The sequence below is a fragment of the Pararge aegeria genome, chromosome 13, assembly GCF_905163445.1.
Source record: "Pararge aegeria chromosome 13, ilParAegt1.1, whole genome shotgun sequence".
Classification (NCBI taxonomy): domain Eukaryota; kingdom Metazoa; phylum Arthropoda; class Insecta; order Lepidoptera; family Nymphalidae; genus Pararge; species Pararge aegeria.
The window spans coordinates 7,008,597-7,035,357 of NC_053192.1; the positions used below are offsets into that span (position 1 = coordinate 7,008,597).

The 26,761-nt window shown below is 35.0% G+C and overlaps 3 protein-coding genes across 6 annotated transcripts in view; all 3 read right to left on the reverse strand.

The window, feature by feature from the left end:
* LOC120628629 (replication factor C subunit 5) overlaps positions 1 to 26,761 on the reverse strand; it is a 34,263-nt gene that overhangs the window by 2,866 nt on the left and 4,636 nt on the right. The window contains exons 5-19 of one of the 2 annotated variants that reach the window (XM_039897102.1): positions 26,571 to 26,714; positions 25,458 to 25,725; positions 24,738 to 24,934; positions 23,982 to 24,165; positions 23,080 to 23,305; positions 22,769 to 22,883; positions 21,648 to 21,894; positions 20,959 to 21,065; positions 19,887 to 20,002; positions 18,509 to 18,747; positions 17,647 to 17,881; positions 7,234 to 7,298; positions 6,688 to 6,815; positions 5,955 to 6,117; positions 357 to 516 (exon numbers count right to left, since the gene is read on the reverse strand). In XM_039897102.1, coding sequence (XP_039753036.1) covers positions 357 to 516; positions 5,955 to 6,117; positions 6,688 to 6,815; positions 7,234 to 7,298; positions 17,647 to 17,881; positions 18,509 to 18,747; positions 19,887 to 20,002; positions 20,959 to 21,065; positions 21,648 to 21,894; positions 22,769 to 22,883; positions 23,080 to 23,305; positions 23,982 to 24,165; positions 24,738 to 24,934; positions 25,458 to 25,725; positions 26,571 to 26,714 — 2,594 coding nt within the window. Of the gene's footprint in view, positions 1 to 356; positions 517 to 5,954; positions 6,118 to 6,687; positions 6,816 to 7,233; positions 7,299 to 7,378; positions 7,532 to 17,646; positions 17,882 to 18,508; positions 18,748 to 19,886; positions 20,003 to 20,958; positions 21,066 to 21,647; positions 21,895 to 22,768; positions 22,884 to 23,079; positions 23,306 to 23,981; positions 24,166 to 24,737; positions 24,935 to 25,457; positions 25,726 to 26,570; positions 26,715 to 26,761 lie in introns of those variants that run through there. The other variant, XM_039897100.1, reaches the window with a different exon arrangement.
* On the reverse strand, positions 1,438 to 5,128 carry LOC120628631 (ras-related protein Rab-28-like). Its single transcript, XM_039897105.1, has 4 exons — positions 4,934 to 5,128; positions 3,582 to 3,761; positions 2,606 to 2,839; positions 1,438 to 1,722 (listed from the first exon to the last, which is right to left on the reverse strand). The coding sequence occupies exons 1-4, from the start codon at positions 5,009 to 5,011 to the stop codon at positions 1,510 to 1,512; spliced, it is 705 nt and encodes a 234-aa protein (XP_039753039.1). The 5' UTR covers positions 5,012 to 5,128; the 3' UTR covers positions 1,438 to 1,509.
* LOC120628630 (THAP domain-containing protein 1-like) lies at positions 9,282 to 13,347 on the reverse strand. 3 transcript variants are annotated; one of them, XR_005658970.1, is made up of 6 exons: positions 13,151 to 13,347; positions 11,855 to 12,036; positions 11,657 to 11,752; positions 10,564 to 10,674; positions 10,094 to 10,482; positions 9,282 to 10,020 (listed from the first exon to the last, which is right to left on the reverse strand). XR_005658970.1 is itself a non-coding variant. In XM_039897103.1 (5 exons), exons 1-5 carry the CDS (start codon positions 13,210 to 13,212, stop codon positions 10,217 to 10,219), a joined length of 717 nt encoding a protein of 238 aa, XP_039753037.1. In that variant the 5' UTR covers positions 13,213 to 13,347; the 3' UTR covers positions 9,282 to 10,216. The 3 variants fall into 3 exon arrangements, 2 of the variants coding, with proteins under 2 accessions (XP_039753037.1, XP_039753038.1); XM_039897103.1 differs by having other exon boundaries at positions 9,282 to 10,482; XM_039897104.1 differs by lacking the exon at positions 13,151 to 13,347 and adding an exon at positions 12,178 to 12,309 and having other exon boundaries at positions 9,282 to 10,482.

Here is a 26,761-nt window from a genome sequence, read left to right on the forward strand (position 1 = left end):
AGATTTAACAAGCGCCTATTGAGTGTTAAATTACACCAGATGTGACCAAAAACTGACCATTTTGAATTATTGAACACTATTAAAATTTTTGATATCTCACTAGCACTTGGGGATGGCATGCCATCTGGGACAGATCCTTAAGTTGCCTGGCAGTTTCATGGCATGACTAAAATGTTGAAGGAGGAAATAAATCAAATCATTGTTTAGCATTAAAATACCGATAAAAGGGTTAATTTGGGACGATGTTCAAAACTTTGTTGAACGTTGACGTCTATGGACGCAATGTTGAAGTGTTCAATTCCACGTACATACATTGCCAAATAGCGCGAAATAAAGGTAACTCGTAAAGATCTCACTTCTCCTTTTCTACTATCTCCTTTAGGCGCGGCACGATCTGACTCTGTTGCAGCGGCGCGAATCGAAAGCGAGTACACCTTGACTGCAATGCCGGAATTATCTTCCCCAGGTAGTTGCATATGATGCAGAAGCGCACGTTCTCCGTGTATTTTTCTATTACTGAAAACATAAGATTTAGTCAAAGTTAAATATATAAGTAAGTACATTTTGTAAAAAAAATCTATAAATTGTAGTGAGATGATGGCTATAACTATATCGCACACTTAAGGTTACAAACGCGCTTTGGTCTAAAAAGAAGAAGTAACCTTAGTTATTTATTCTTATATTTAGGGAAGAAGACCTTACTTCATAGGATAATTTCTATAGTATTTTAAGTAACAAAAAATATTGTTTTTCTATTCCACTTCAAGCAGTGGCATCCACCTGGTGTTAACTGATGATCAGTCAGTTTAGGGTGGTAGTATGGCAGTTTTATTAAACCATGAAACCTAATCGGATTCTAAGTGGCTTTGTAACGGAAATCGAAATCGCTCAGTGGCCTTCTTTTTTTAAACTCTTTATTGCACAAACAAAACTATGGTTTACAAAAGGCAGACTTATTGGTATACTTTAGCATTGGCCGCCGCCGTTTCTAACAGCCAACCTTTGGACGTGCGAGTAAAAACGAGTGTGTACCTTATCTGCCATGGCTGAAGCCGTATCACCAGACCAGACCAGAGAAACTTTCAGAAATTATCAAATTGCCCCTTCCGGAGATCGAACACGGGAAGGCGCCAGGTCGGTCGACATAAATAACTTATTTTACAATAAAAATCATATCAAACCATTACCGGTTGACTACAGGGCACAGGTCTCCTCCCACTACGAGAATGGGTTAAGGCCAACGTAGTCCACCACGTTGGCCCAGTGCAGATTGCTAGCATGATGGTTTCCTTGACCGTTAATTAAGAGATATTCTTAATTCTACATTCACTAACAAGATTTAATTTTTTTAATTTAAGTGTTCGTAAAATAATACCAAACTAACTATTTTATTTTTATACATTTTTTCTATAAACCATAAAATATCACTAAGTATTTTTATCGCAAGTATAATAAAAATAAATAAAATCAAAGCGGGCACAAATTATTTGGAAAATGTGCTTAATTAGATTATTGAACGCAACAAACGGACGATGAAGCTTTTCTCTGTATTTTCCTTAACATTTTTCTGTTCATAATTAAAGTGTTATTGGTGTCTTCTACGGGTTGTATATTCAATTGTTCCGATATTTGAGTGTCTGTTGATTTCCGGTGAGCCACTATCTCGATAGGCATTTTGACACCCAGCACTCGTGAAATCAACTTTGAAAATGCTGTGTTAACCTAAAAATAGAACAATCGTTCAATCATCATCATCATCACACACAATAAAAATAATACGCAATTTGTAATAGAGCTTTTTTTAACCGAGCCGACCGGGGAAGTATCGCCAAACAGCATTGTCGCTGTAATGTATACTGTGTTCCAGTCTGGATGACGTGATAACCGGTGTAAATACAGGCAGATGGGGCCGAATGCCTTGGATGCCCTGCGAAATGATGCTGTTTATAGGCTGGCTGGCTATGCTGTTTTACTATAAAAAGCCAATTTCAGGGACACACTTCTATATAGAGAGGGTTTTATAGTATAGACACATCACGCTGCTCCAATACGGGTGGGTGGCTTTAACGATTGTCCTGGTTAATAACAGTTATAGTTATAACAGACTCGTATATTTCAGAATATAAAAAGAAAATAAAACTTTGGAAGCGTATTATCCTAACATATAGGTATATTTACGAAATGTAGCCCTTTACAAGTATTTGTGAAAGACATGTTTTTATTTGTAATTATGTTGACAATTCGTTTTTGAAAGAATTATTCGAGAATGCGAGATTGAAATAAAATCAAAATGACGGACGATAGGTAAGCCAGGCTCGATACAAAAACAGAGGGCAATGACTCTACACTTCAATGCTTTAATTTGAGTTAACTATGTGAAATCAAAGCCCGTTGCGTGTTACGCAGTTTGCGAGTGACTAACTGCGTAACACACAAATAACTTAGATTTTATCAGTTGGCTTGACCTTGAAAATAACATTAACTTTCTGAAATGGGTGAATGCGTTTCTTAAATATTGTCTGTTGACATGTGAATGCAAAGAACCTATGTTGTCATTAAAAAACTAGGTAAGGTATAGTATATTAAATAAATATATTTAAACTACCATTTCCCCAGTTCTCGCCGATCCTTTAAAGTTTTCCAATAGATGTTCTGATGAGAACTTTTGTACGCAGGATAACCTCACCGCCCTCTGGTGCTCCAAATCTGACTTGTTACCAAACAAAGCCATCAGAGGTTTCCTCGGTTCAGATTCGAAGATATCTTTTATTGTTTTCATCCAAACATCCAGTTTATCGAAACTTTGTAAGTTTGTCAAATCGTACACGAATATTACAATCTAAAAAAAATACAATTCAAATAGATCGGTAACGGAAATATAAACAAGAGACTTTATAAATCTTTTGTATGAGAAAATAAAATATTTGAAAAAAAAACCCTACTGCGTCAATACATGCCATCTTTATTAAATTAATTGAAGGACAAAAATCATAGAAACCGTTTTTTTTCTTCAAGGGGCTTTATTGTTTCAAGTGTCAGACCATATTTTTTTCAGATGTTTTCATTAGTATTTATAACTTTGAAATAAAAAATTATGCTTGATAATCTGCTTCAGGCATTGCCCTCATTTGCGTTGATTATAAATTATAAATAATGAAGATAGAATACCGAGAGGCGAAAATTTCAATTTTTTTATGTCCTCATATATACTTTTTATACATTATTCTAGAAGGCATTATTAGGCAAAATCTAATGAGATAACACGAATCTAAACTGGTTTCACTCGATTATAAATCGGTTTTATTGCAGCTTATGAATTAAATTACACAAAAGCTTTGAAATAAGCTTCTTTATATGTGAGCCCTCCACAAAATAATTTAATTTGTATTAGAGCCATACATATTTATAAATTTGAAGCTACTCAAAATAAATGTATATACTAACATGTATATATATATATATATATATATATATATAAATTTAATTAAGAACTCTGGCAGACAGGCAGAGTAAATTTTTGTCCTCACTTTGCTAGGTCGACAAACCAAGGCAAACAATCCGATAAATTGATCGCAACTTACATCAGAAGCGTATAAGTAATTGGGCAGCATATTAGTGACCCGTGCAGCGCCCGCCACGTCACATATTTGTAGAGGGGTGGGAGGGCGCGCACCTACCCACTGGGCCGCGCTGACCTCCGCGCCCTGCGTGCTGCCGAACGACACGCCGCAGCCGCCCAAGTATCGGTTACATATACTACTCTATTAAAAATAGAGAAGAGCTTAGAATATACTAATGAGTACAGTACAGTACAGTGATTGATATAACTTAAACAAAAATATACTTCTTTGTAAAATTCATTTGCATATTTACGAATTTTATAATAATTCGTAATTATTTTATTAAATTTAACGAATAACGTTCGACAATAAGGTTTAATAAATCCTAGATGTTGCGGCGGATGCCCGCTATCTTGAATATTAATAGCGAATAGCAACTTGCTTTAAAACTGATTTAGATTTGTTGATTTAGTTTATATTTTAACTTTGCGAGTAACATTTGGTTTGATAAATTGAATGATAATAACGTGATTTCAATCATTATCAAATATTAGAGATGAATCAAAAAAATAATAATCTGAATTACCTCGGTTTTAAAATATTGATTGATATTCGTCAAAAAGAAGATACCTATAGAGTTAATTATTTATTTATTTTTAAATCTTCTTAGTACGGCAGGGCCACTTACACTAACTAGATGGAACAACATAATATTATTATTGAATTTTTGGTTATTGTTATTATTTTTAATAGTTTTTTTTAAATTCCTATTGGATGTAACTAATTTTTATGTTTTAATTTTATTTAATTTGTAATTATCACTTGTTGTTAAATTCTTTTAATAGCCCCGGGGAGACGAATTGGGCAACTGTAATGTCTTCACGGTGTGCGTTGCTAAATAAATAAATAAAAAAAAAGACATTAAACATTATAAAAGACATGATATTAATATTGTGTAATATAGAGGTACTCCGCGAATATTGAACCAAAGGTCATTCAACATTCTCAGAGTACCTCAACAATTCACGGAACCAGGTTGTCCTGGTTCCTTGCGTTCCTTTAGGGACAACCTTCCCTAGATCCCAAGATCCCTTTGAGCACGGCTGTCCAAGAGCACGTTGAGTGACGACAATAATATTAAACCGAATACCTCTAGCTTCCGATTAATGTTGACCATGTAGTGTTTACTTTAATAGCTAATATTTTAATAGCTTTACCGATAAATAGTCTCAGAAATGCAAGAAAAAAAATGTTTTTAATCTGAGCGTGTTCTAACAAACTCTATCAGAAAGGCCTATTTTTGAATTATATTTTGTAAAATTAAATGTAACATTTAAAAATATAACACTAATATAATATAAACGATTACTCACCTTTCCAGTCAAAGGTTCACCAACAAGTGTAAGTTTAACTAATTTTCCCGAACATTCTTCATCTTTAGTGTCAGTCATTTTTCACATATTCAAAGTACGAAATAGATTTTAAATAAGTATATCGCAAAATAATGGTGAAGTAAAAGAGACGCGTCTATCGTGCAAAGTTATCAACATTGTTAAACTTTGTGGGTATTCATGTTACTATGGTTACTGCGAGTGGTTATACATAATACATACATAAATACTCCCAGTATTTGAAATTAAAATATTATCTTTCAGTTTTTTTGTTTGTCACAATAGACTATGGAAAACACAGTAGACTATGGAATTGTTTATTTTATTGATTATTTATGAATAAATCCAAATGTATGGAATAAAAGGGTGTCCGATTATATTTATATAATGTTTATTTTTTGACAATCACCTTTGTGGATCTTCCAAGTAAACGTAACATTGGCGAAAAACAACGTGCCGATTTACCACACCTAAGAGCCAAAAAAAGCAAAAGAAGAAGATAAAAAAAGCTGTTTAACTGGCAGTTTAGCTAGAAACTTATTAAAACCAAAATTTATGAAATTGCCAGTAACAATGAAGGAAACAAGAAGAGAAGACTTGAAATCTCTCTATCACCTGTATTTTAATGGTCGTTGAACTGCGATGCTTCAATATATTCTAAATGACACGTAAGGTTTGAATGTTTCAAACACTCATGTGGCTTCATGGCGTTGATCCGTTACGACGTAGCAACACAACGAACTTATGCGATGCTTCATTAGTGCAATGCGTGGCATCAGTACATTGTCGCATCACTTTAATACGGTATGTCATTAAAAATATTTGGAAACAATATGCAGTGTCGACGTTTTGACGACGCGACGCAACGCAACGTAATTCTCTAATAAGGCAAAGATCTGTTGAGGCATCCCCTCTGTGTAAGTTACTAGAAGAAATAAAATATGCAATAAATAATCATTAAGAGAATCTTCCCCTTTTCTGAAGTGCAATAAAAATTACTTACTTCGCCTTAATGCATTCTGTGCATCATTTGTCATAGCGTCAGCTTCATCCAGAATAATAAGTTTTGGCCCTGCTTTGAATATTGTTCTTGTCGAAGCAAAACTCAAGATCTGTCCTCGTACAATCCCTATGCCTCTGTCATCTGATGCATTCAACTCAAGCACCTGAAATTTACATAACAATTACATAAATTGAATAACATCACATAATAATAAAAGTTAAACAAAAAGAGTACATTATTGAAATGTAATTCTTGTAACAAGTTCATTAATAACTGTGGGTGCTAGATGGCACCAGAAAGTTACTGCATTGCGCTAGAAAAGTTTTCAGAAATCTAAACTATATGTTGGACAGATAGTTGGATAAATGGTTGGACATCAGTCGCCGAGCACGAACATCTGCTAAGGATGACTCCCACACAGCAAGCCTTCTTCTTTTTCATTGCATTATTCCTCTCTGATCCCAATTTTTGCCCATTTTTGTACATTTTAACATTAATTTAACCCTATAACCAGGTGAAATGTGCCTAAGAGTGTATTCTTACCATTCACTAAATGGTGTTTCAATTCATATCAAATTGATAATAATATCTTATGAATAGTTCCAATCAAATCAATTGTAGGTCGCACAAACTACATCTGTCATCTACTTATATGATTAACTTCTTATTTTTAATTTACAAGTTATGTTAGCAATTAAATTTAGACAATTGTAAAAATAAACAACAACCTCACCATTGAATTAAATTGCTGCGGCGTGTACATTTGCCTGGCACATGCAAGTATAGTTGATGTTTTGCCAGTACCCGGTGGCCCATAGAACAATAAATGGGGCAGTTGATTTTCTTTCATGAACTGGTTAACTGAACACATAACAGGTAGGTTTTATGATGTTCTTTTTATTTTTAAACAAAATGAAAAAGTTTCCAATGATTTACAAGCTTAATTGGAATAAAACCATTTATGTATACCATGCAATATTCTGCACTTTTATGAACTAAATTGTTAAATTCCGGCCCCTTTTCGGTACAGCATTTGGATAAGTCTCCAGCATGTAGAGGTTTATGAGAAAAAATGGAATATATATGATCATAATCTACATACATCAATAAGCTACATTGAAAGGTAAGGAAATTTTTGACTAGTCAAATATGTATGTACATTACTTGAAAAATATGTTACATAGTAGTGAGATGAAATAAAATTACAAGAAATATACACTATAGTTCGGTAGTATGGTAGTAAAGTTGAAGTTTTAGATATGTATGTTAACAAACTTACTTGTTTGAATGATATCATCATGAGACACTAAATCTTCTAGTTTTGATGGTCGGTATTTTTCTACCCTGTTGACAGAATTGTTTGTATATGCAGTGGGAATTATTTTAAGCATTTTTAACGAAGCAATCCAGAAAAATATCCTTACCATGGCAAATTTTTACTAAGTTCCCCAACAGTCATACTGCGTGCACACGAATAGTGCCTTTAAAAAATACTAATGTCTATTTTATTTAGTGAAATACACCGATTAGTATGATACGTGAAATTTAAAAAAATATGATACATGAAATGTAAAAAATGAAATCACGGTACCTAAAATTGAACACAATTAAGTGCCAAAAGTCAAAACATTCAACTTAGAAACGGTAATGTCAAACTTACGTATGGACCACAGATGAATGATTAGCCTTTGAATCTTAACTGCAATCTCAAACGGATCAATTTTTTAGGTCCAGCAACATTACTTAGTGAGTTCGAGCATCTATTCTCCATTTAGGCTTGCAGCAAATGTTTGTTTTCCGTACTCGGACATCCGAATGCATAGAATCAATTTAAAATACATTAATTTCCGCTCATGTTTACTATTTTCCGAACGGAATAAATTTCCTACTTACGTTTCATGCGGAATGCAGCGCTTGCATACATTTTGTTTGTGCTGGCGCACACGTTCGGAAATGACCAATCAGAACCCCGCCCGAGTCGCTCACATCGGACTACTGGTGGGCGTTCTGCAACGGTGAAACCGTTTTTACATCCTGGGTAACAGTCTTCGTTGCACAAACCAGTCTTCGAATAAATTGGTTAAATTTTATATTTTTTTGCTCAAAAAAATTATCACCTTTTTTGAAGAACAACAGGTTTCTCAACAGGTTGGCCTAAGAATGAACATGAGCAAGACGAAGGTTATGTCTAATGCTCATGTTCCGCTTCAACCAGTAATCGTTGAGAGCACTGCACTCGAAATTGTCGACGAATACGTATACATAGGACACACGATCCAGTTAGATAGGTCCAATTTCCAGAAGGAGGTGAACCGCCGAATCTTACTCGGATGGGCAGCGTTCGGGAAGCTTCGTAACATCTTTTCGTCAAAAATCCTTTTGTGCATGAAGACCAAAGTCTTCGAACAGTGCGTGTTGCCAGTGATGACCTATGGCTCCGAAACATGGTCGCTATCTATGGGCCTCATAAGAAGGCTCAGAGTCACTCAGCGGGCAATGAACGGGCTCGGAGTATTTCTACGTGATAAAATCAGAAATGTGGAGATCCGTAGAAGAACCAGAGTTACCGATGTCGATAGCTCAACGAGTCGCGAAGCTGAAGTGGCAATGGGAGGGGCACATAGTTTGGAGGAGGGGTGGACGTTGGGGTCCCAAGGTGCTGGAATGGCAGCCCCGTACTGGTAAACGCAGCGTTGGTCGACCCCCGACGAGGTGGACGGACGACATTAGGCGCATTGCAAGTAGCCGTTGGATCCAAGCGGCACAAAACCGTGGAATTTGAAACGCCCTACAAAAGACCTATGTCCAGCAGTGGACGTCTATCGGATGATTTGATGATGATGATAATGGCTCAAGAATATACAGTCGAGAGTTAATTGACGCAACGACACGCGTCGTCGCGAATGTCATTTCGTCTTTATCGTTCCACGTTCTTTTCGCTAAGTAGTTCTTACAATGAAAAATGAACTTTTTGATCACGACATACAGTCGATAAGGTACCACAACCAATAGAGTAACCTATGGTCGTTCTTGATGCGATGGTCAAATCCATGCAAGCATAGATTTTCGCCTGGCATGAACAGTGAATTGGGATTTTAAATTACTGGAATACGAGCCGGTGAACGGTTGTCGTTGCGACTGGTTCGAAGACGGCTAAAAAGCCATCTTCAAACCAGTTGCAACGGCGCCAGATTTCTACAACCGTTTTCGTCGTAGGGAAAACGGTTGTGCGGAATCGTGTTCCGCAAAAAAATCACAGTACATCAAAGAGATTATTATACCCGAAGGTACACGACAAAAAAAAGAATACTTCAAAATTGTGTAACTTAATTTAATAACAATAGTTTATAACACTTAATAACAATAGTTTTTTTTACAAATATCTTATTAAATTTATGGGTTGTTTGGGAGTATCTAGACGTGGTACTGCAAATATAAATTTTTCAGGATTTATACCTGTTTTCCTATATACCTCTGAGGACATGGTACTTCGTTTGATTAAGATTGATTTGCTCTCTTTTTACGTCAAGTTACAGTTACGTAAAGTTTAGTATGTAGGTAAAGTCTTTCCAACAAATATATTAGAACACGCATGAACTCCTACGGACCACTTATAAACTTCGCGTATATTTTTCATAATGTAAATACCCTTGTTTAGAACGCCAAAGCAAAATGCCTATCGACAGGTCATGAATTGCTTGTTGCATTCAGTTAAATCTTATTGTTATGCGCGCCCGGGCTTTTATGGTTTAGCACCAATGAGTGGTGCAAATTATGTAGTTATTTCAATGACCCAGTCCATACGCAGAAATAGTGAGAAGTTAAACTTCATTGTACATCAATTGGATTTCACAGAAGTGTTACTCTTATCGAGAAAAATAATCAAAGATTACCGAAAACACGAATTTGGACTTGTTGCGTATCCATTAGTTAGACTATACAATTCATCAACACCAGAAAAAGCTCTTTAGTAAAATAGATATAAAATAGATTGAATCTCAGAAAAAAAGAGCGTCTAAAATCTAGTTAATCTTGAAACACAGCCCGGAAGTCAAATCCAAGACATCTGCAATAAAAAGTGATCTTGAACCAACTACCACCAAACAACTTACTAAAGAGGCAGCCAATTCGATAACTACCAATTTATTAAACGAGGTGTCGGTCGACGATGTATGAGCCCGGTGTGCGTGGGTGGGCCAGCCGATTTTAGCAATGAACTTATACCAGTGTGCGTGAGTGTGCCAACCGATTCTTGCACCCGGTTAAATACCTAAAATCGAATGCGGTGGACGACGTAATCGGCTCTTAAGATTCGCTACTTTAATTTCTAGTCTTTTTACACGTTGCTTTAAAATTTTCTTCTCTAAATTTGAAGCTTTTAATTTTTTCATAGCATGCTTTAAAGCTTTCTTCTGAGGTACGGAACTGTTAACATATTTGTGGTCATGCGACAAACCATATTGTATTCTTGATTTAAGAATTTGAGAGGTCTTATAATCATGATGGTTCGAAACAGCCATATTTGAATCTGAAAAAAACCCAAAATAATGTGTTATTTACATTAATAATTCATTAGTGATATGAATAAATGTAGTAAATGTAGCATTACCTTCAAAGTTAATCACACTAATTTGCTTGGCACCGTTTCGTTCCGATGACTGATAGCTAGACTTAGAAGTACTTGAAACCATATTTTCAGTTAATGCAGGAGTTTCCATGGCTAAATGATAAAAAAACGAAGAAGTTGCATTATTTTTCTACACCTGACAATCTGAATAACGAAGAAGTTGCATTATTTTTCTACACCTGACAATCTGAATAGATTTGTGTTTTTTTTATTCCACAAGCTAGCCCTTGACTGCAAACTTATCTGGTGGCAAGTGATGGTACAGTCTAAGATGGTACAGGGCTAACCAGGGTAGTATGGCTATAATTATACCCAGCCTTAATCGCGAAATTACTTAGCGGCACGTCTTCGTCGGTAGGTAACTAGTCAGGCTGACCCCTCTCATCAGACCAGAGACGGCGATTATAAAGTCCCGAATCACTCCTGCCGGGAATGGAACAGTGGACCTCAAATTTAAAACCACAGCGCTCACCGCTGCGCCAGGGAGGTCGTGTAACAACAGTCTGTGTACACAGTAGAGACTAAACCAAAACAGTTCTGGTTATTATAAAAGAAAAGTTGGCAAATACAGTCAAAATGGTTAAGCACGCCATGATCCGGTAGTGGGCTATTATTAGTGCTTGACGGTGGCGACTATCTTTATCTTCTTTTCATAGTTGATAGTATAACTTATATAAGTTGCTACCCCTGTTTGTACATTTAGATCTTTTAAACTAACAACACAACAGAGTTCAATGCAGTTTTCTGACATAGGTAGTGTGATCCAAGAGGAAGGTTTAATTTTTGTAAACATGCATATTATGAGAAAGAGCTAATCAATTCAAGGATTTGTAATTTTATGTAGTGACAAACATATTTTGGTGCTGTTACATTGCAAACACTAGCTTTACCTAATGTACAAAATAGATGAAATTAATGAATGAACACACTTTTATTGTACACAACATAGAAATGTGAAATTAATGTACTACATAAATCTATCAAATCTTTCCCCCATTAATATAGTACCTGTGTGAAGGTGGGACGGGTCAATAGTTCTAAATAATATTATCCAAATATTATTTCAATAACATACCAAATTTGCAAACATAAATATGCGAAATTGTTGGCTTTTGATCTTCCACATCCTCTTTTTTTATTCTAGCTACATCATCACTGCAGGATTCTGAAACTGGAATATTTAATATTACAATATGGCCTACCCTTACATTAAAATGATAACAGCATTGAGTTAGAAATATGTTACTGTATTACTTATAATTGATATTAATACCTTCAAAGTTTTCTTTAAAAATTGTTGGCACACTCCCCACTTTAAGAGTTCTTCTATTCTGATGGTCTATAAAACATGTTTCATCAAAATGGTTTGAGCAAAGAGCATCATATTCTTTAGGACTCCAGTTAGCTTTCATATTGTCAAGCCATATACGCTTCACATTAACATCTGTTGGAAATCTGTAAAAATTAAACATGCACTGGCACTGTTATATCACAAAAAAAAATTTCCATTACTTGAATCACAAAATAAATCATCCTGAAATCTCCAGTCTGATGAGATAAGATGATTACTTAAATTACTGGTTATGTGAAAACAACCTTAAGTGGGAAAGAAGTCTTGGGTTTTTGAAATGATCTTGTAACAAAGTGGATTTTATCTTAACTATTTCATCCACTATTAAATGATTTTGGTTTCATATTATCTTCACTTGTGTTGATGTCAGCTATTATAAATACAGATTTAAATCATGGCCACTATGTTGATAAAAAAAAAAAAATCTGGCAGGCAGTAAATAAGCCAAGCTCTATGCTAAAATATTATCAATACAAGTAAGTATACTAAAAGATCAAAATAGTCTAGTGTCAGATATCTGAAATTTATTTATATACTACGACAACGCACACATCGCTATCTAGCCCCAAAGTAAGAGTAGCTTGTGTTATGGGTACTGAGACCACAGATGTATATTTTCATGAATAATATACATGAATACTTATAATATACATAAAAAAAACTGAAATTTTAATATACAATGAAAAAGATTCATGCTCAACACACAAACATTTTCCAGTTGTGGGAATCGAACCCACGGCCTTGGACTCAGAAAGCAGGGTTGCTGCAAACTTCGCCAATCGGCCATCCAAATATAAGCCACCACAGTTGTATTGGTGTCATCAATAACTTTAGATGATTTTGGTTTTATATTATCTTTACTTGTGTTGATGTCAGCTATTATAAATACAGATTTAAATCATGGCCACTATTTTGATAAAAAAAAAAACTGGCAGGCAGTAAATAAGCCAAGCTCTATGCTAAAATATTTAAGCTCCCTTCGATAAGTGAGCTGATTACTGTGGTATATGCATGATTATCCGATTGATTCAATATACAAATAGTTTAATAAATTTAAGTAATTAATTAATATTTAAAAACATCGATACTTTTATAGATTGGTACATCACTCACAAGGTGGAAACGTATTCAAAAGTAACTTTTTTTATCAGCGTTCAAATGCATTCTTCGTTTGCAATATAACTATAATTCAGTTATTTACAATGAAATGACCCTCACCTGTGAAACGATGTTTGACTCCCTTTTTTGTAAATAAATTTACAATACACACATTTTCTCATATTTGCACTACAGAAAATAAATAGAGTCTTGAAACAACATACAAATGCAACAAGATAATATGTTGAATCTAAAACACATTAATATGTTTTGTGTAATTTGGTAGGTATTTTAGGTACCTAATTTAGCAACTTCAACTTTCAATGACATTCAAATGTCAAATGATGCTCAAGCAGCTGACAAGTGACAGCACACATGTCAGATGTAGATAGGGTTGCCAGCTTTTTTTATTAAATAAATAGATTACAGATTAAGATAGGTTAAATAACGTGTACAACCAATATACCTGTAAATGAATGCAAATAATCGAGATGTGTTTTCTAGTAGTATAACCACGAATTAGTTGAAAGCGCTGGGTGAGCAACGTTGCCCCGAGGCAGTACCTAAATAGATACGTTTGGAAGTTTGAACATCCGTCAGTCTCAGCTCCTACCACAAGCCTAACATTTTTTTATATCCCACATAATATATGTGGCAGTCCTTTGTGAGATTGAGGGTTGCTGCCGTCTGCTGAGGAGTTCGGCCCTTGTCTTCAATTATAGTCATCAGATCTGTATGAAATTAAGGCGAACTGATGACACGTATCACCTTTCCAGTGCAACAATAATTATTCAAATCGGTCCATATTTGATGGAGCTTATCTAGGTGGTCCAAAGGATCCAATGGTGGGACCTTACAGTATGAACTAAAATCACACAAAATCTTATTTAAATGCATTCAGTAAATTTCGGCGTGATGCGCGGTCAAGATACAGCAGACTGACAAAGTTGAAAAAATATAGTTTTGCCTTCAGTATCGATTATAGAGTGCGTTCCACAAAAATCGATAAATATTTAACTACAGAATTCGAGCTGTTCGAATTGTATTATAAGTTTAGTATACTATCTCAATCATTATGGTGTTTTCAAATATACAAAGCCACAAAAAACGGTATTTTATATTAAGCTCCGATAGTAAATAAATCATTGCAACGTATTTCAACGAACGATTGAGATGAGCGCGAATAATATAATTATGTATTCTTGCTCTTGGAAATTCAATACCCACAATATGAAACCTTCAATCACATTGCCAATCGCAATTGACCGTCCCGGGGGCCTAGTCCATTTACTTTTAACTCACAATGAAAAATGACTCCTAATAACATTAATCGACAGATGTGCGGTCTCTTAGCATCACTAAATATCTGTCGATAGCGCCGGGTAGGTAAGCAACGTTGAACCAAGTTAGCAAATGGATGGATGCCAGACTTTGGAAGTTTGAAAGAGAATTCCGCATCTGTCACGTCTCAGCTGCTATTTATATATCACTAACAAATAATATTTTTTTATTTAACTCCCGAGTATGCTACGGTGCCACGGAAGAATGTTAAGCCATCAGTTCCGGTTACTATTAAAATATAAATCAGTCCTTTTTCCCATCATCATCACCATCATCATCATCAAAGCCTTATCCAACGGTGGGGTTTGCCCATAGTTAGAAGGCTGATATCGCAGTAGATAATAGTAAGAACAGAGCAGGAGCCAGTTTTCTGTTTGTGGCTGGCAGGCCAAAAGAAGGTGCTGTTATTAAACTTGTCAGACTCTAACAATCTTGATTGTAAACATATTGTGTTGTACATGTTTTTTCCAGAAGATTGGATGTGTTAGGAAAATTTTAACTCACGCACACACACACACACACACACACACACACACACACACACGCACATACGCACACACACGCTCCTACGCACGCACGCACAAATTCCAAATTAAGTATTATTATTACTATAATATTAAATCTTAGTCACCTCGTACGACATCCACGGGAAGAGAAGGGGTGCGGTATTATTTCTTGAACTTCTGATCTCTCGGGAAATCTACAATAACTATATTTACAAACCACTTATTTACAAGTTATTTTATATTTATTTCATATTCATTTCAATAATATCCTTCATAAAAGTAATATTTTGACTTAAGAATATACATTTATAAATGTATCTGGAATAAATACGAAGATATACATAAAACGTTTCAATATCTTAAACATAAAATTGTTTCTTAGCCTATTTTAAGAATATGACCCTGAAGTTATATAAAAGTACATTATAAAAAAAACAATTGCAAGAAGTAAGTTCTACTTAATTTATCAAGTAAGTACAGATATACATACAAATAAAATTATTTCACAGGAACGTACGTTCTACACATCTAACGGCTGTATTTTGTGGAAAAAACTGATATAATTGTGCACATACTCCATACAGCACAGCACAGTTTCAACATAAATATTTTTAAGAATAAAAAGTTGAAAATGTATTTCATTAAATTGTCACAGAACCATCTTACCATTATATTAGTACCAAAAAAAGAGGATGTACAATAGACGGGATTCGTTTGACGTCACAAAACCAACGGAAATTGTTAAGGTATACACACCAGAGGCAGATTAGTCTTGGAAGCCCTACGCACCATGCCATGTATGTAGTAAGTACCAGTAACCCTTCTCAGCATCCATTATAATATAAGACTACATATAATGGTGATTAGAAAGATTATTGTAGATTAAGGTGCGCGAGGCTTTTTCATATTTCGGTGCTAATTTTTTTTGTCGCGACTGGCCGCGCCATAGGCCCGGGTCTATCTGCCATTGGTATACACTTACACAGAATGTTATTTTGCGAGCGATCAGTGAAAAGAAAACTTACAACAATTGTTTAACCCAGTTAAGAAGACAATAATATGTGTTTGGTAATGTCACTCCATCATGGTACCAATTCTAGTTACAATGTCCAATGTGTTAGTATATTGTGTTTACTTGCCAATTTCGTTAACGTAGTAAGGTACTATTGGTCCTGATTTATCAAATGGCGTTTTGTCACTGGCCACTTTGATCTCAAATATCTCCTCTTTGGTTAGGAATTTCAAATTTATAATGCTATTTACGCATGCTTTTGTGTTTTTTCCTACCTAATTCATTGGATTTTTCCTCGTTTGGTCTTTGCGTCTCTCAGTTTACAAAATGGAACTTGCAATATCGCGTTATTTAAGAGTTCCATCGTGGCACCAGACGTGGTACTGCAGAAGCGGCTAGAAGGATTTATGATGTGTACACGAAAAGAATACACAGTGCGTTTTTGGTTCCAACGTTTTCGACATGGAAATTTCGACTTGCAGAACAAGATCCGTCCGGCCGGAGCCCAAAGTTGACAATAAAGAATTGAAGATTATTAAGGTGGAAGTGGATCCACGGCTAACCACGTCTGATCTAGCAGCAGGCTGCGGTGTTAGTCATAAAACTGAATTAATCCACTTGAAGCAAATTGGGAAGGTGAAAAAGCTTGAAAGTACCTCATGAATTGAGTGCAGCCAACTGACAAACTCGCGTTAACTGCTGTGTTACATTACTCAACCGGCACAATAATGAAGGCATTTTAAATCGAATTTCTACATTACCTGTAATGGAAAGTGGTGCCTGGTGGGAGGCTTTGGCCGTGGCTAGTTACCACCCTACCGAAAAAGGCGTGATTTTATTGATTCCCTTCCGAATGTTTTTTTTAGTAAAGGGATCATTGAGCTACCTATGAGATGGCAAAAGTACATAGATATCAATACTTTGATAAAATAAATATATTACGTTTAAAATATCGCATTTATGTTCCTCCCTTACAAAACGTAATTTTCATATGTAAGGATCTAATTTATATTGTATAGGTATAATATAATACACCTGAAATATCATAGAACGTTTTCTTTAAAACGATAGTGAACTGGTTCGTCAATTTATGTTAATAATTTTTTGTTTGGCAAAATTTTACAATGACCAAACGAAACCTTGGACGAAATCCTCCATATTTGTACCATTTATCCTCGCTCCCTTGAATACTTCCAAAATAACACCCTCTATAAGATCTTATATCTAAGTTAAAGGTTAAAATTTATAAGTAACCCGCGTTCCAAGGGCCTTGCCCAAGGTAAAACTTACTTTTTGAGCCAAGCCTAAAGAACCTGAACTACCTACATCTTACACAGTGAAAGCCTTTTAAAAGGGGATTTCCACATTAATATTCGCTCGTGTGTTTTTGCAAGCGCAATACATACTTAGTTTTTAAATAGGTTCTGCGAGTCTCTTCTGAGATCAAACTTTGACGGCACGGAAATCATACATTTTATTTATCATTTATTTTCTCAAATGTATGTTTGTAAATAGAAAAAGTTCATCAGGACACAGTTGTTGTGAATGAGAACAACAGACACAGAATGTATTTCACATTTCGGCAATACATTACTTAAATCGAAAATACAATTAGCGCACAATACATACGAGTACGTAGGTATTACTGATCTATTGTATTAAATTACCCTGCTCTGGGGCAACCAGGTAAAAATTCCTTAAAGTCATTATAAGAATAAAACATTTAGTATTTTTACAGTCAATTGAAGAAGATTTACAGTTTACTCGTTACGTATTGTTCCATATCCAACCTTGTGACACCTTCCTTTGATTGACTTTCAAAGATTGCAGATGGTGTCTCCCAGTTCCACATTATTCTACAGCTATAAGCACTGATCATGTCCAAGCGGGCTGTTTCAGGAAAATCGTAGACGCTGATAGATTTCCGGTCTTTTCCCATACAGTGGTAATACCGCTGCCCTCTGTTCTTCGAAACTTGTGCCCCCCATGGTTCTGATATAAAGAAATATTCACTGATTGAGCATTTAGTATATACACACACGGACTGCATTAGAACTGCAGTTTTCGGACGATTTGTTGCTGTCGGTGTGCAGTTCTATGAATTGCACATTGACTGCATGCTAGCTGCATTGTTGTTATGCAGTCCTAATGCAGTTGAATCAGAAAGTGTATACTAGTTGCGCGGTTGTTTCCTTAGTCCCAAAGTAAGCGAAGCTTGTGTTATGGGTACCTCTTAGTACCCATAAAACAACTAGTGAATATTTTTATGAATAATATACATAAAATACTTATAATTTACATATAAACAGACAATGAAAAACTTTCATGCTCATCACACAAACTTTTTTCAGTAGTGGGAATCGAACCCACGGCCTTGGACTAAGAGAGCAGGGTCGCTGCAAACTGCGCCAATCGGCCGTCAAACATCGACTTATAATTCTTTTTGTTTAAAATAAATTTAAACCGAATTTTTAAAAGTCGTAGAACTAAAAAGTTACTTTAAAAGTTAGTTAGGAACTAACTACAAGGCCGAGATCTTCTGTTATTTTTTATTTAACACTTTATTCAAAAGGTCTATTATGACCTTGGTTTGTCTATTAAGACCTTTGTTGTACTGACCTTTAATCTCTTTTATAAAGAGTAGGGAGCCGACGGTGGTGAACATATCTTGCCTGTGGCCGCGCTTGGGGACGTCGACCGTGAGCGCTTGCTTGGTCATCTTCATAGCGCGATACTCAAGGTTGGCTACGGCAGAAGGAAATTTCTCCAGAGTGAAGAATCTCTTGCATCTTACCGGTATCACTTCATTGTTGCCCAGTTTCTCCAGAGCGTTGCAGAACAAGTTACATTGATTTATTCTAGAAAGAAACCAAAGAATCATTGTATTTTGGTTCATAAGCTTATCTCGCATGTATGCGTAACGCGCAATATGATACTACCTGTTAATCCTATGTATCGAAATATAGACCAGAACTTAATGGTTTTAAAGTTACATTTCTGATAAATGTTAACGTAATTATTAATTATATCGATCTCTGAACAAAATCTATAAAAATACCAACAAGAATTGCTGGGTATTATTTTGAGAATAATTTTAATCTTAGCCATTGTTTTAATAAATAAAAGGTAATAACAATAAAAAAAAACTCTCGCAAGTGTGTTGAATGATGTTGTATATATTGGGCTAACTCAAATGCGCTCAAGTGCAGTTCGATCTCATAATACCGCCTTGTATGTAATGATCAACATAGCACGCTAATACCATAATGTGGTATCTGGAGGTTCTGGGAGCAAATCGTGTGTAATACTTTAAACATTTATATGAATAGTTTCAGGAGTTAAATTACTACTGCATCGTCACTTAGTTTATTATTAACCACAATAATTTATACACAAACATAAATATATATACAACAAAGTTATAATAGTTAACTTGTATGAATTACATTAACACCGCATTATGGCGTTTTACAGATCACTTTAGGAGAGATTTTTTAATAATTCATATTCTACGGGTTCCCGCTTTACCGGCTTCGGTGATTAACAGGGACGCTATCGTTCAGTGAAGCGAGAGAGTATTATTCAAATGAAATTATTCTAACCGAATGGGCGTTGTTCTTCATTCAAATTACATTACAACCCCAAGGGTAATGTGATTTCAGTACAACATTACAACCCCGCTATATCTTGCCATCCGCTGTCTTTTGTAATACGTACTTTTACCTTTATATAACAGAGTATATAATATGTAACAAGGCATTGTCGAGCAGCTTGACAAGATAGCATTATTAAAATAAACCGATTTTATACCGATGCGCGTTATTCTTCATTTAAATCACATAAGAATTACAACATTGCAGCCCCGAAGCCGTTTAAATGTACTAGTCTGTTATCTTAAGCTAACAAGGCATTGTCGAGGGAATGGTATGAAAAAACAGTCTTCACGTTAGACGTAGCATTTGTGAATATTACTTTTCTATATGAATTACAAACTTACCGGTCAGTGAGCGAGTATGCAGATATATCTATCCCACCCAGCATCATGGCGTCGATGACGTGCAGCGCTTTGCTGTACATCTGTTTAAGACCCTGGCCGCAGTATTCGCGCACTAACTATGTTAAAACATTAAAAAAACTTTTAGTGCAATATTTTTTTTTTTTATTGGAACCATAGATAAATATAGAAGGGTTATTTTCATTAAAACAAGCCACTTTTTTTCTATGACCTTTCAAAATTCTGTAATAAGTTATTTCATACAAAAAAAATTTGAATTCATGTTATTTTTGTATTGTGACATTACACTGTGAAACCAAATGCACGTGACTCGACAACGTCGCGTAGTCAGGTCAGTTACCGCGCGATGGAGTCGTGGTATACAGAGTAACAGAGTATCTATGTAAAATATTATATATATAACAAACTTTCGAGTTAAAAAAAGTTGTTAGATTTAATGTAAACAGAGCTTTCGGGTATTTTTTAATTAACCCTGTAATGAACAAATTTTGTTAGCCAAAGATATCTCCATATGATGGAACAGAATTTGTTAGAAATTTCGAAAACGTCAGAGCAAGTACCAAATTAGAGAAAATAATAAAATTTGGACCTCGCAGGGTACAAAATAGACGAACTTTCGCCATCGACTATTGACTTACGCAGGAATAGTGCAAGAGAACAAATAAACTGATTATGGAATGTAAGTTTTAAGTGCTTTTGTAACGTGTACGTCAAAATAAAGGTACGAGACTCAACTAACAGTTTTAATTGAAAATCATGAACCTAGGGTTCACTTCAAAGATTTAGAAAAAGATATGTGTTACACAATATTTTTTGAAACAATATATTTCATTAAGTTCAATTGAGAGTTTCAATATATTATATATACCACAGTTCCCAAGTGGAAATGCGATTATCACTCACTCGGATAGTTTCAGTGAAATTAATAGCATAGGCGTTGTTTAATCAATATTTTATTTCCTAAATGCTAACGCAAAAAAGGTACTTGTGTCTTATGAATATAAGATTAATTGTTGGAAGCGTTCAAAGTTAAACATAAAATGAAAATACATACCTCTCCATATAATAAGGTGTTCGCCGGCAAAATAATCTGTGAATTTGCTGCATTTTTCCAAATTGAGTCTTTAGTTGTAAGTTGGAAGACGTTTTTTCCTCCACACGCTAGAACACATTCAATCAATCAATCAAATACACTTTATTGTGCACCAAATACAAAGGATTAAAAAAAATACACAATTTAAATAAAGAAGAAAAGGCCATTAGGCCATTTTAATTTCTACTCAGTAGTTACTATAATATCTCGTAGTTCGTTGGTATGTGGGCTCATCTACTTTATACAGGGTTGAAGGGAAGAACGTCACGATCTCAAGAAAGAAGGTAAGTAGGAGGTAATAAATAAATAAAATAAATATACTACGACGATACACACATAACCACCCAGCCCCAAAGTAAGCGTAGCTTGTGTTATAGGTTATGTTATGAATTGTACAATGTATATTATACATAAATAAATAGCAATATACATATAAACACTGAAAAACATTCATGCTCATCACAAAAACATTTTTCAGTAGTGGCAAACGAACCCACGGCCTTGGAATCAGAAAGCAGGGTCGCTGCAAACTGCCAAAATCGGCCGTCAAAGGTAAGGTAAGGTGATAAATATTACATGCAAATGATTAAACAAAGGCGTACGAAGTCGCGGACAACAGTATAACATAAATAAGATAATACAATAAATACCTATAAATATTCTCAAATCCGGGCTGTTCTTCTTACTGGTCAAGAAAGTAAAGTGCCAGTCGTAAACGTTGCTAAACATGTCCTTCAGGTCAGTTGCTTTTTCCAAGTAACGCGGCGATTTGTTCAAGACGTTGCTTTTGAAGGAGTTATTCGTGTATGAGCGCAAATTCCTCGACGTGTTCAGTATATGTGATAAAATATCCTCAGGTAAACGCTTTTCTGGTTTCGTACGTACTTTGTCTGGAAGCTGTAAAAACCAGGTTCATATTTATGTAAATTATAAGTATTTATGTGTTTTATATTCATAAGTCAAAGTCAAATATTTCTTTATTCATATAGGCAAATAGATGTCACTTTAGATGCGTACATTACATGTAAAATATGACATAGAAGTGAGTTGATGGCGATAACTAAATTCGTCAACTTAAAACTAAAGCTACGAGGGTTCCAAACGCGCTCTGGGCTTAGAAGAAGCCCACAACAAACTTACCCGATAAAAATATTTAACACAAGCTTCTCTTACTTTGGGGCTGAAGAATGGATGTGTTTGTATTGTCGTTGTATATTTGTTATACAAATGATGATGTTGATTTTTGCAATTTTCTCTTTTAAATACTAACTCATGCGTATGTATGAATTATTAACTAATTCCTTTTTTAAAGGTAAATAATACGATTTTAAAAAATATGACACCAACTTCATTGTTAAATTCAAAATTAATTTATTTTAAGTAGGCTTGCTATTTATACTCTTTTGAAACGCAAAGACTGTCTGTTTGTACCGAATTTACAAAGTAGTACAATCTTATCATTAAAAGGTAACATCATACTATATCTTACTGTATTTAAAAGCAAATAATTACTGACACAAATTAAACAAGAAATTACCAATCTGAAAGGAAAACAACCTTTTTTTGAAGTTAACAGAATTCAAAAAATTGGAATTTATTTAATTCACTTTAGTTAAAATATTTCACAAGTGAGCTTAAAGGTTCAAACATAGAAATCACGCATAGCATGACAAGTTGTTACCATAAAATTTTCTATCGCCGCAAATCTGATCTTACAAAGTATCGTATATACAAACCAATTCATTATGTAATTTGATAAAATGGCAACTACCTTCCACAACTTTAAGCATTGTTCTCTCATTTCGGCTTGGCTTTCTTCCTTCAAAGTTTTGTCTTTACAAAATGCAGCTATTTTCAATAAATTACTTATTTGCTTTTCACCAATTCTACGAATATAAAGAATTTTAGAATTAATCACTTCCGAGACCGGTGATGATGAATTGTTAGATCCTAGAGTTACAAAACTGTGTTAAAATAATTTTGTATGTCTAACATCCTTAGGAGGTCATGTAGAAGTCAGAATACGTTGGAAGGGTAACCGCTAGACATAAAGTATTACTATTAAAAATAAATGATACTCACAAACAATTGCTCTTATGTATATATTCGTAAAATGCCTTATTTTCTTGTATCACAGACAAGGGCACTAGTTCAGAGACGTCGTCATTCTTCGTACGATTGTTCCACAGTATCGAGTTGACAGAAAAGAGGTGCTTTTCAGCTGCATCTGTGCCGGGTTTCTTCCATTTGCAAACTAAATACCGCTCGGAATTAGCTGGCCGAGATGTTACCGGTTTATGAATGGCAACTAAAAAAAACCAATGTGTTTTAACCAACATAATATCAAGTGAGTAGAGATTCTCTCTGGAGTTTTTCTAAAAACGCTATTTAAGGGTCCCGCATCCCGGTTAGCATGGGCAGGAGACAAAAATTACATCCCCCGATTATATCCCCTGACTAGGGATACAATAAATGTGTCCACCTGATAAAGCTACAATATTGTATATATTTATGTATTATTGATATTAATTATATAGGTATATATTAATTATTATCAGTATCTATATATTTAATTGTAAGTTTATTATATGTATATATTATATTTGTATATATAGGTATATATGCATGTTTATTTAAATGCACCACCTACCTCTCTTCTTTAGGTATGTTTAACGCCTTTGGTTGCCTGGAAGAGATCGCTATGTAGCGATAAGGCCGCCAAATTGTATACTTTTTGTTAAATTTTTATTTATAATTTTATTAAATGTTTATGCGGTGCAACTTCTGCGATTATACATTAAAATTTATTAACGCGTTATTTAAACATGTTATTAAATAACGATGCTAATATGATAAACCATTGAGTAAATCGCTATGAACATTAAGGGAAAATATGTTCAAATGTTTTTAATTAACGTAATAAATTACGAAATTTCTTGTTATTTATTGCTATAAGCTATCTAAATAATATGATTATTTATTACCTTTATCAAAACACCTATACATGATGTAGACAAGTCCCACGCTGAAATTTGTGAACACGTCAAACAGTTTCACAACAAAATGGCCCCCCGTCCTCACAAGCATGAGAGCGGCGAGGCACTGGCAAAGATAGAGTTGCTTGGATAATATCTCTTGAATGTTCTCTTGGCCTTCTACAGAAAATCCCTGAAAACAAAGGGCATTGAATATTTTGACTTACTAACTGGTTCACTTCATAGCAAATTTTATGGACTATTGTTAGCTTCCTTAGATACATAAACATACATATATATATATATACATACATAAGATGCCCATAATATACAATTTTTATATGCATATGAAGTTATTTTCCACAGGAATACAATATTTTATAGAGATTGTAGGTTCAGAGTATCCTGCCGTTAATATTTTTTATTACATATCAATATAGTACTACGACAATACACATATCGCCATCTAGCTCAGATAACTAGACTAGACTAATGAATATTTTTACGAATAATATACATATAACCATCCAGACACTGTTGTTCGTCACACAAACATTTTACAGTAGTGGGAATCGAACCCACGGCCTTGGACAGAGAAAGCAGGGTCGCTGCCCACTACGCCAATCTACTCTCGAATTGAGAGAATAAACGCCCAAAAGTCTTTGTATTCAAATATGTTTGCGGTTACCTTTAAGATTATATTTAATTAAACAAAAAAAGGTCAGATATGAGACAAAATATCATATAATATACATTAAAACTTACTCCATCAGCCATAAGAAAGTGCACACCAATGTCATCAGTTTGCTTTAAAACAAAATCCTTTAGCGAGCTCAAGTTAGCCGGGTCGAAAATGTTACCATCTTCTTTCACACCATAGTACGGATTAAATGTTTCTGGTGCGCCCGCATAGAAATCGGATAGTTTAAAATCATTCAATCCTTTGAGTGTAAACCCAAAACCTAAAATAAAAAAAGAGAAATATCATACATATTGATTTGTACCTTTGATATCATGATGGTTGAGAAACAAAGATATTTTTTTTTATTAAGCAAATTGTTTATTGAAAACTTTTAAATGATGAATTTTAACATTAGAAGTGTATAGAACGCAGTACAGAAAACTGGCCAAGTTTATATAGGACTTCACACGCCTAATGGAGAACTCACAGGGATGCAGGTTTCTTCATTATGTTTTCCTGCACCGTTAAAGCAGGTGGGGACTGGCGATAAAACTTCCTCCCAAAAAGCAAGGCCGCGACAGCTAGGCCATTGTTACTATTTTTTTCCTAATCGTTTTGTATAATATGAGTACAAATTTTACAAGAAATTCCTATTACATGCGTGACAAGAGTGACACCCAACATTTTGCTTGGAATAGCGATTCTTCAAATATGTTTTTAAATACAGCGTTTTTTCCTGGTTTTTTTTAATATAGCAAATTAAACTTATCTGATACAATGTAATTATTTAAAACATTTATTACCTTTTGCCCTCCATCCCCTCCTGAACAATACATATTCTGAGAATCCCCCTGGACCTGCACAAACATCTGCAAAGTATAATAAATCCTCAACTGCATTCTCGCCATTCTTTTTTTGAGGCTTGGTAAACATGAAGTCAAATACTGAATCCATATTGGCCATTTTAACAGCTGCCCGGTTTAAGAATATTACAGAACCTATCGTTTCGTACGGATTGCTGCGAAATCTGGCGCTTCTCATCTCTTCTCCGTCCAGGTTGTCAAACATATTCTGCAACATAAAGTGTAGAACTTCTAGGAGTCAATATTTCATCCAACCTCAACTTTGGACAATACATCGAATCCAGGGCAAAAACAGCTGGCAAGAAACTTGGCATCCTCAATAAGGTCAAGCGGTACTTCACGCCTGAACAGCTTCTCACCTTGTACCAAGCTCAAGTTCGATCGTGCATGGAGTACTGTTCCCATTTATGGGATGGCTCTGCCAAGTATCAGCTTGATGCCCTGGATTTGGTGGATCGCCGTGCTAGAAGGCTCATCGGTGACCTAGCCAATAAAAAACTTAAGAGTTTGGAACATCGTCGCAAGGTAGCCTGCCTTTCGGTATTTTTTAGGATATATTTCGGAGAGTGTGCTCAAGAACTATTTGATCTAGTTCCCCCCTCGCCTTTTTACCATCGAACCGCGAGGCATCGTAAGGATCTGCATCCCTACGTGTTCGATAGACCGCGGACGCGTACGAAGCGCTTCGCATCTTCGTTTCTGATTCGCACCGCCAGGATCTGGAATGCTCTTCCAGCTTCCATCTTACAACACGAGTACCTTCAAATCAAAAGTGAATAGGCATCTTCTAGGCAAGCGCGCTCCACCTTAGGCTGCATCATCGCTTACCATCAGGTGTGATTGCAGTCAAGCGCTCGTCTATAAACATAAAAAAAAATTAAGTATTGATCAATAAAATAAATTGATTTTTTTTTAAAACACTAAGACCTCATAAATATGAGGAGGTGCACTATAAAATCTCACGCGCAGTTAGAAAATCTCACTACAGATGTCAAAAAAACATTGTTTGTAATAAAAATTCAATTAAAATCCCCACATTACCAGATGACTTACCTTAGAATTTAAGATGCCTTTTAACACTTGACGATCTACAAAAGCAGATTCATCATCTATAGTTAATTTCTTTGGTCCTTTCTTTAACCATTTTTCCAAAATATCGCCTGATAAGGTCTCCTCTGGTGGTGTAGGCATCCATGACTGTAAATTATAAAGATGTAATTTCATATTCTCAGACTGTGAATAGA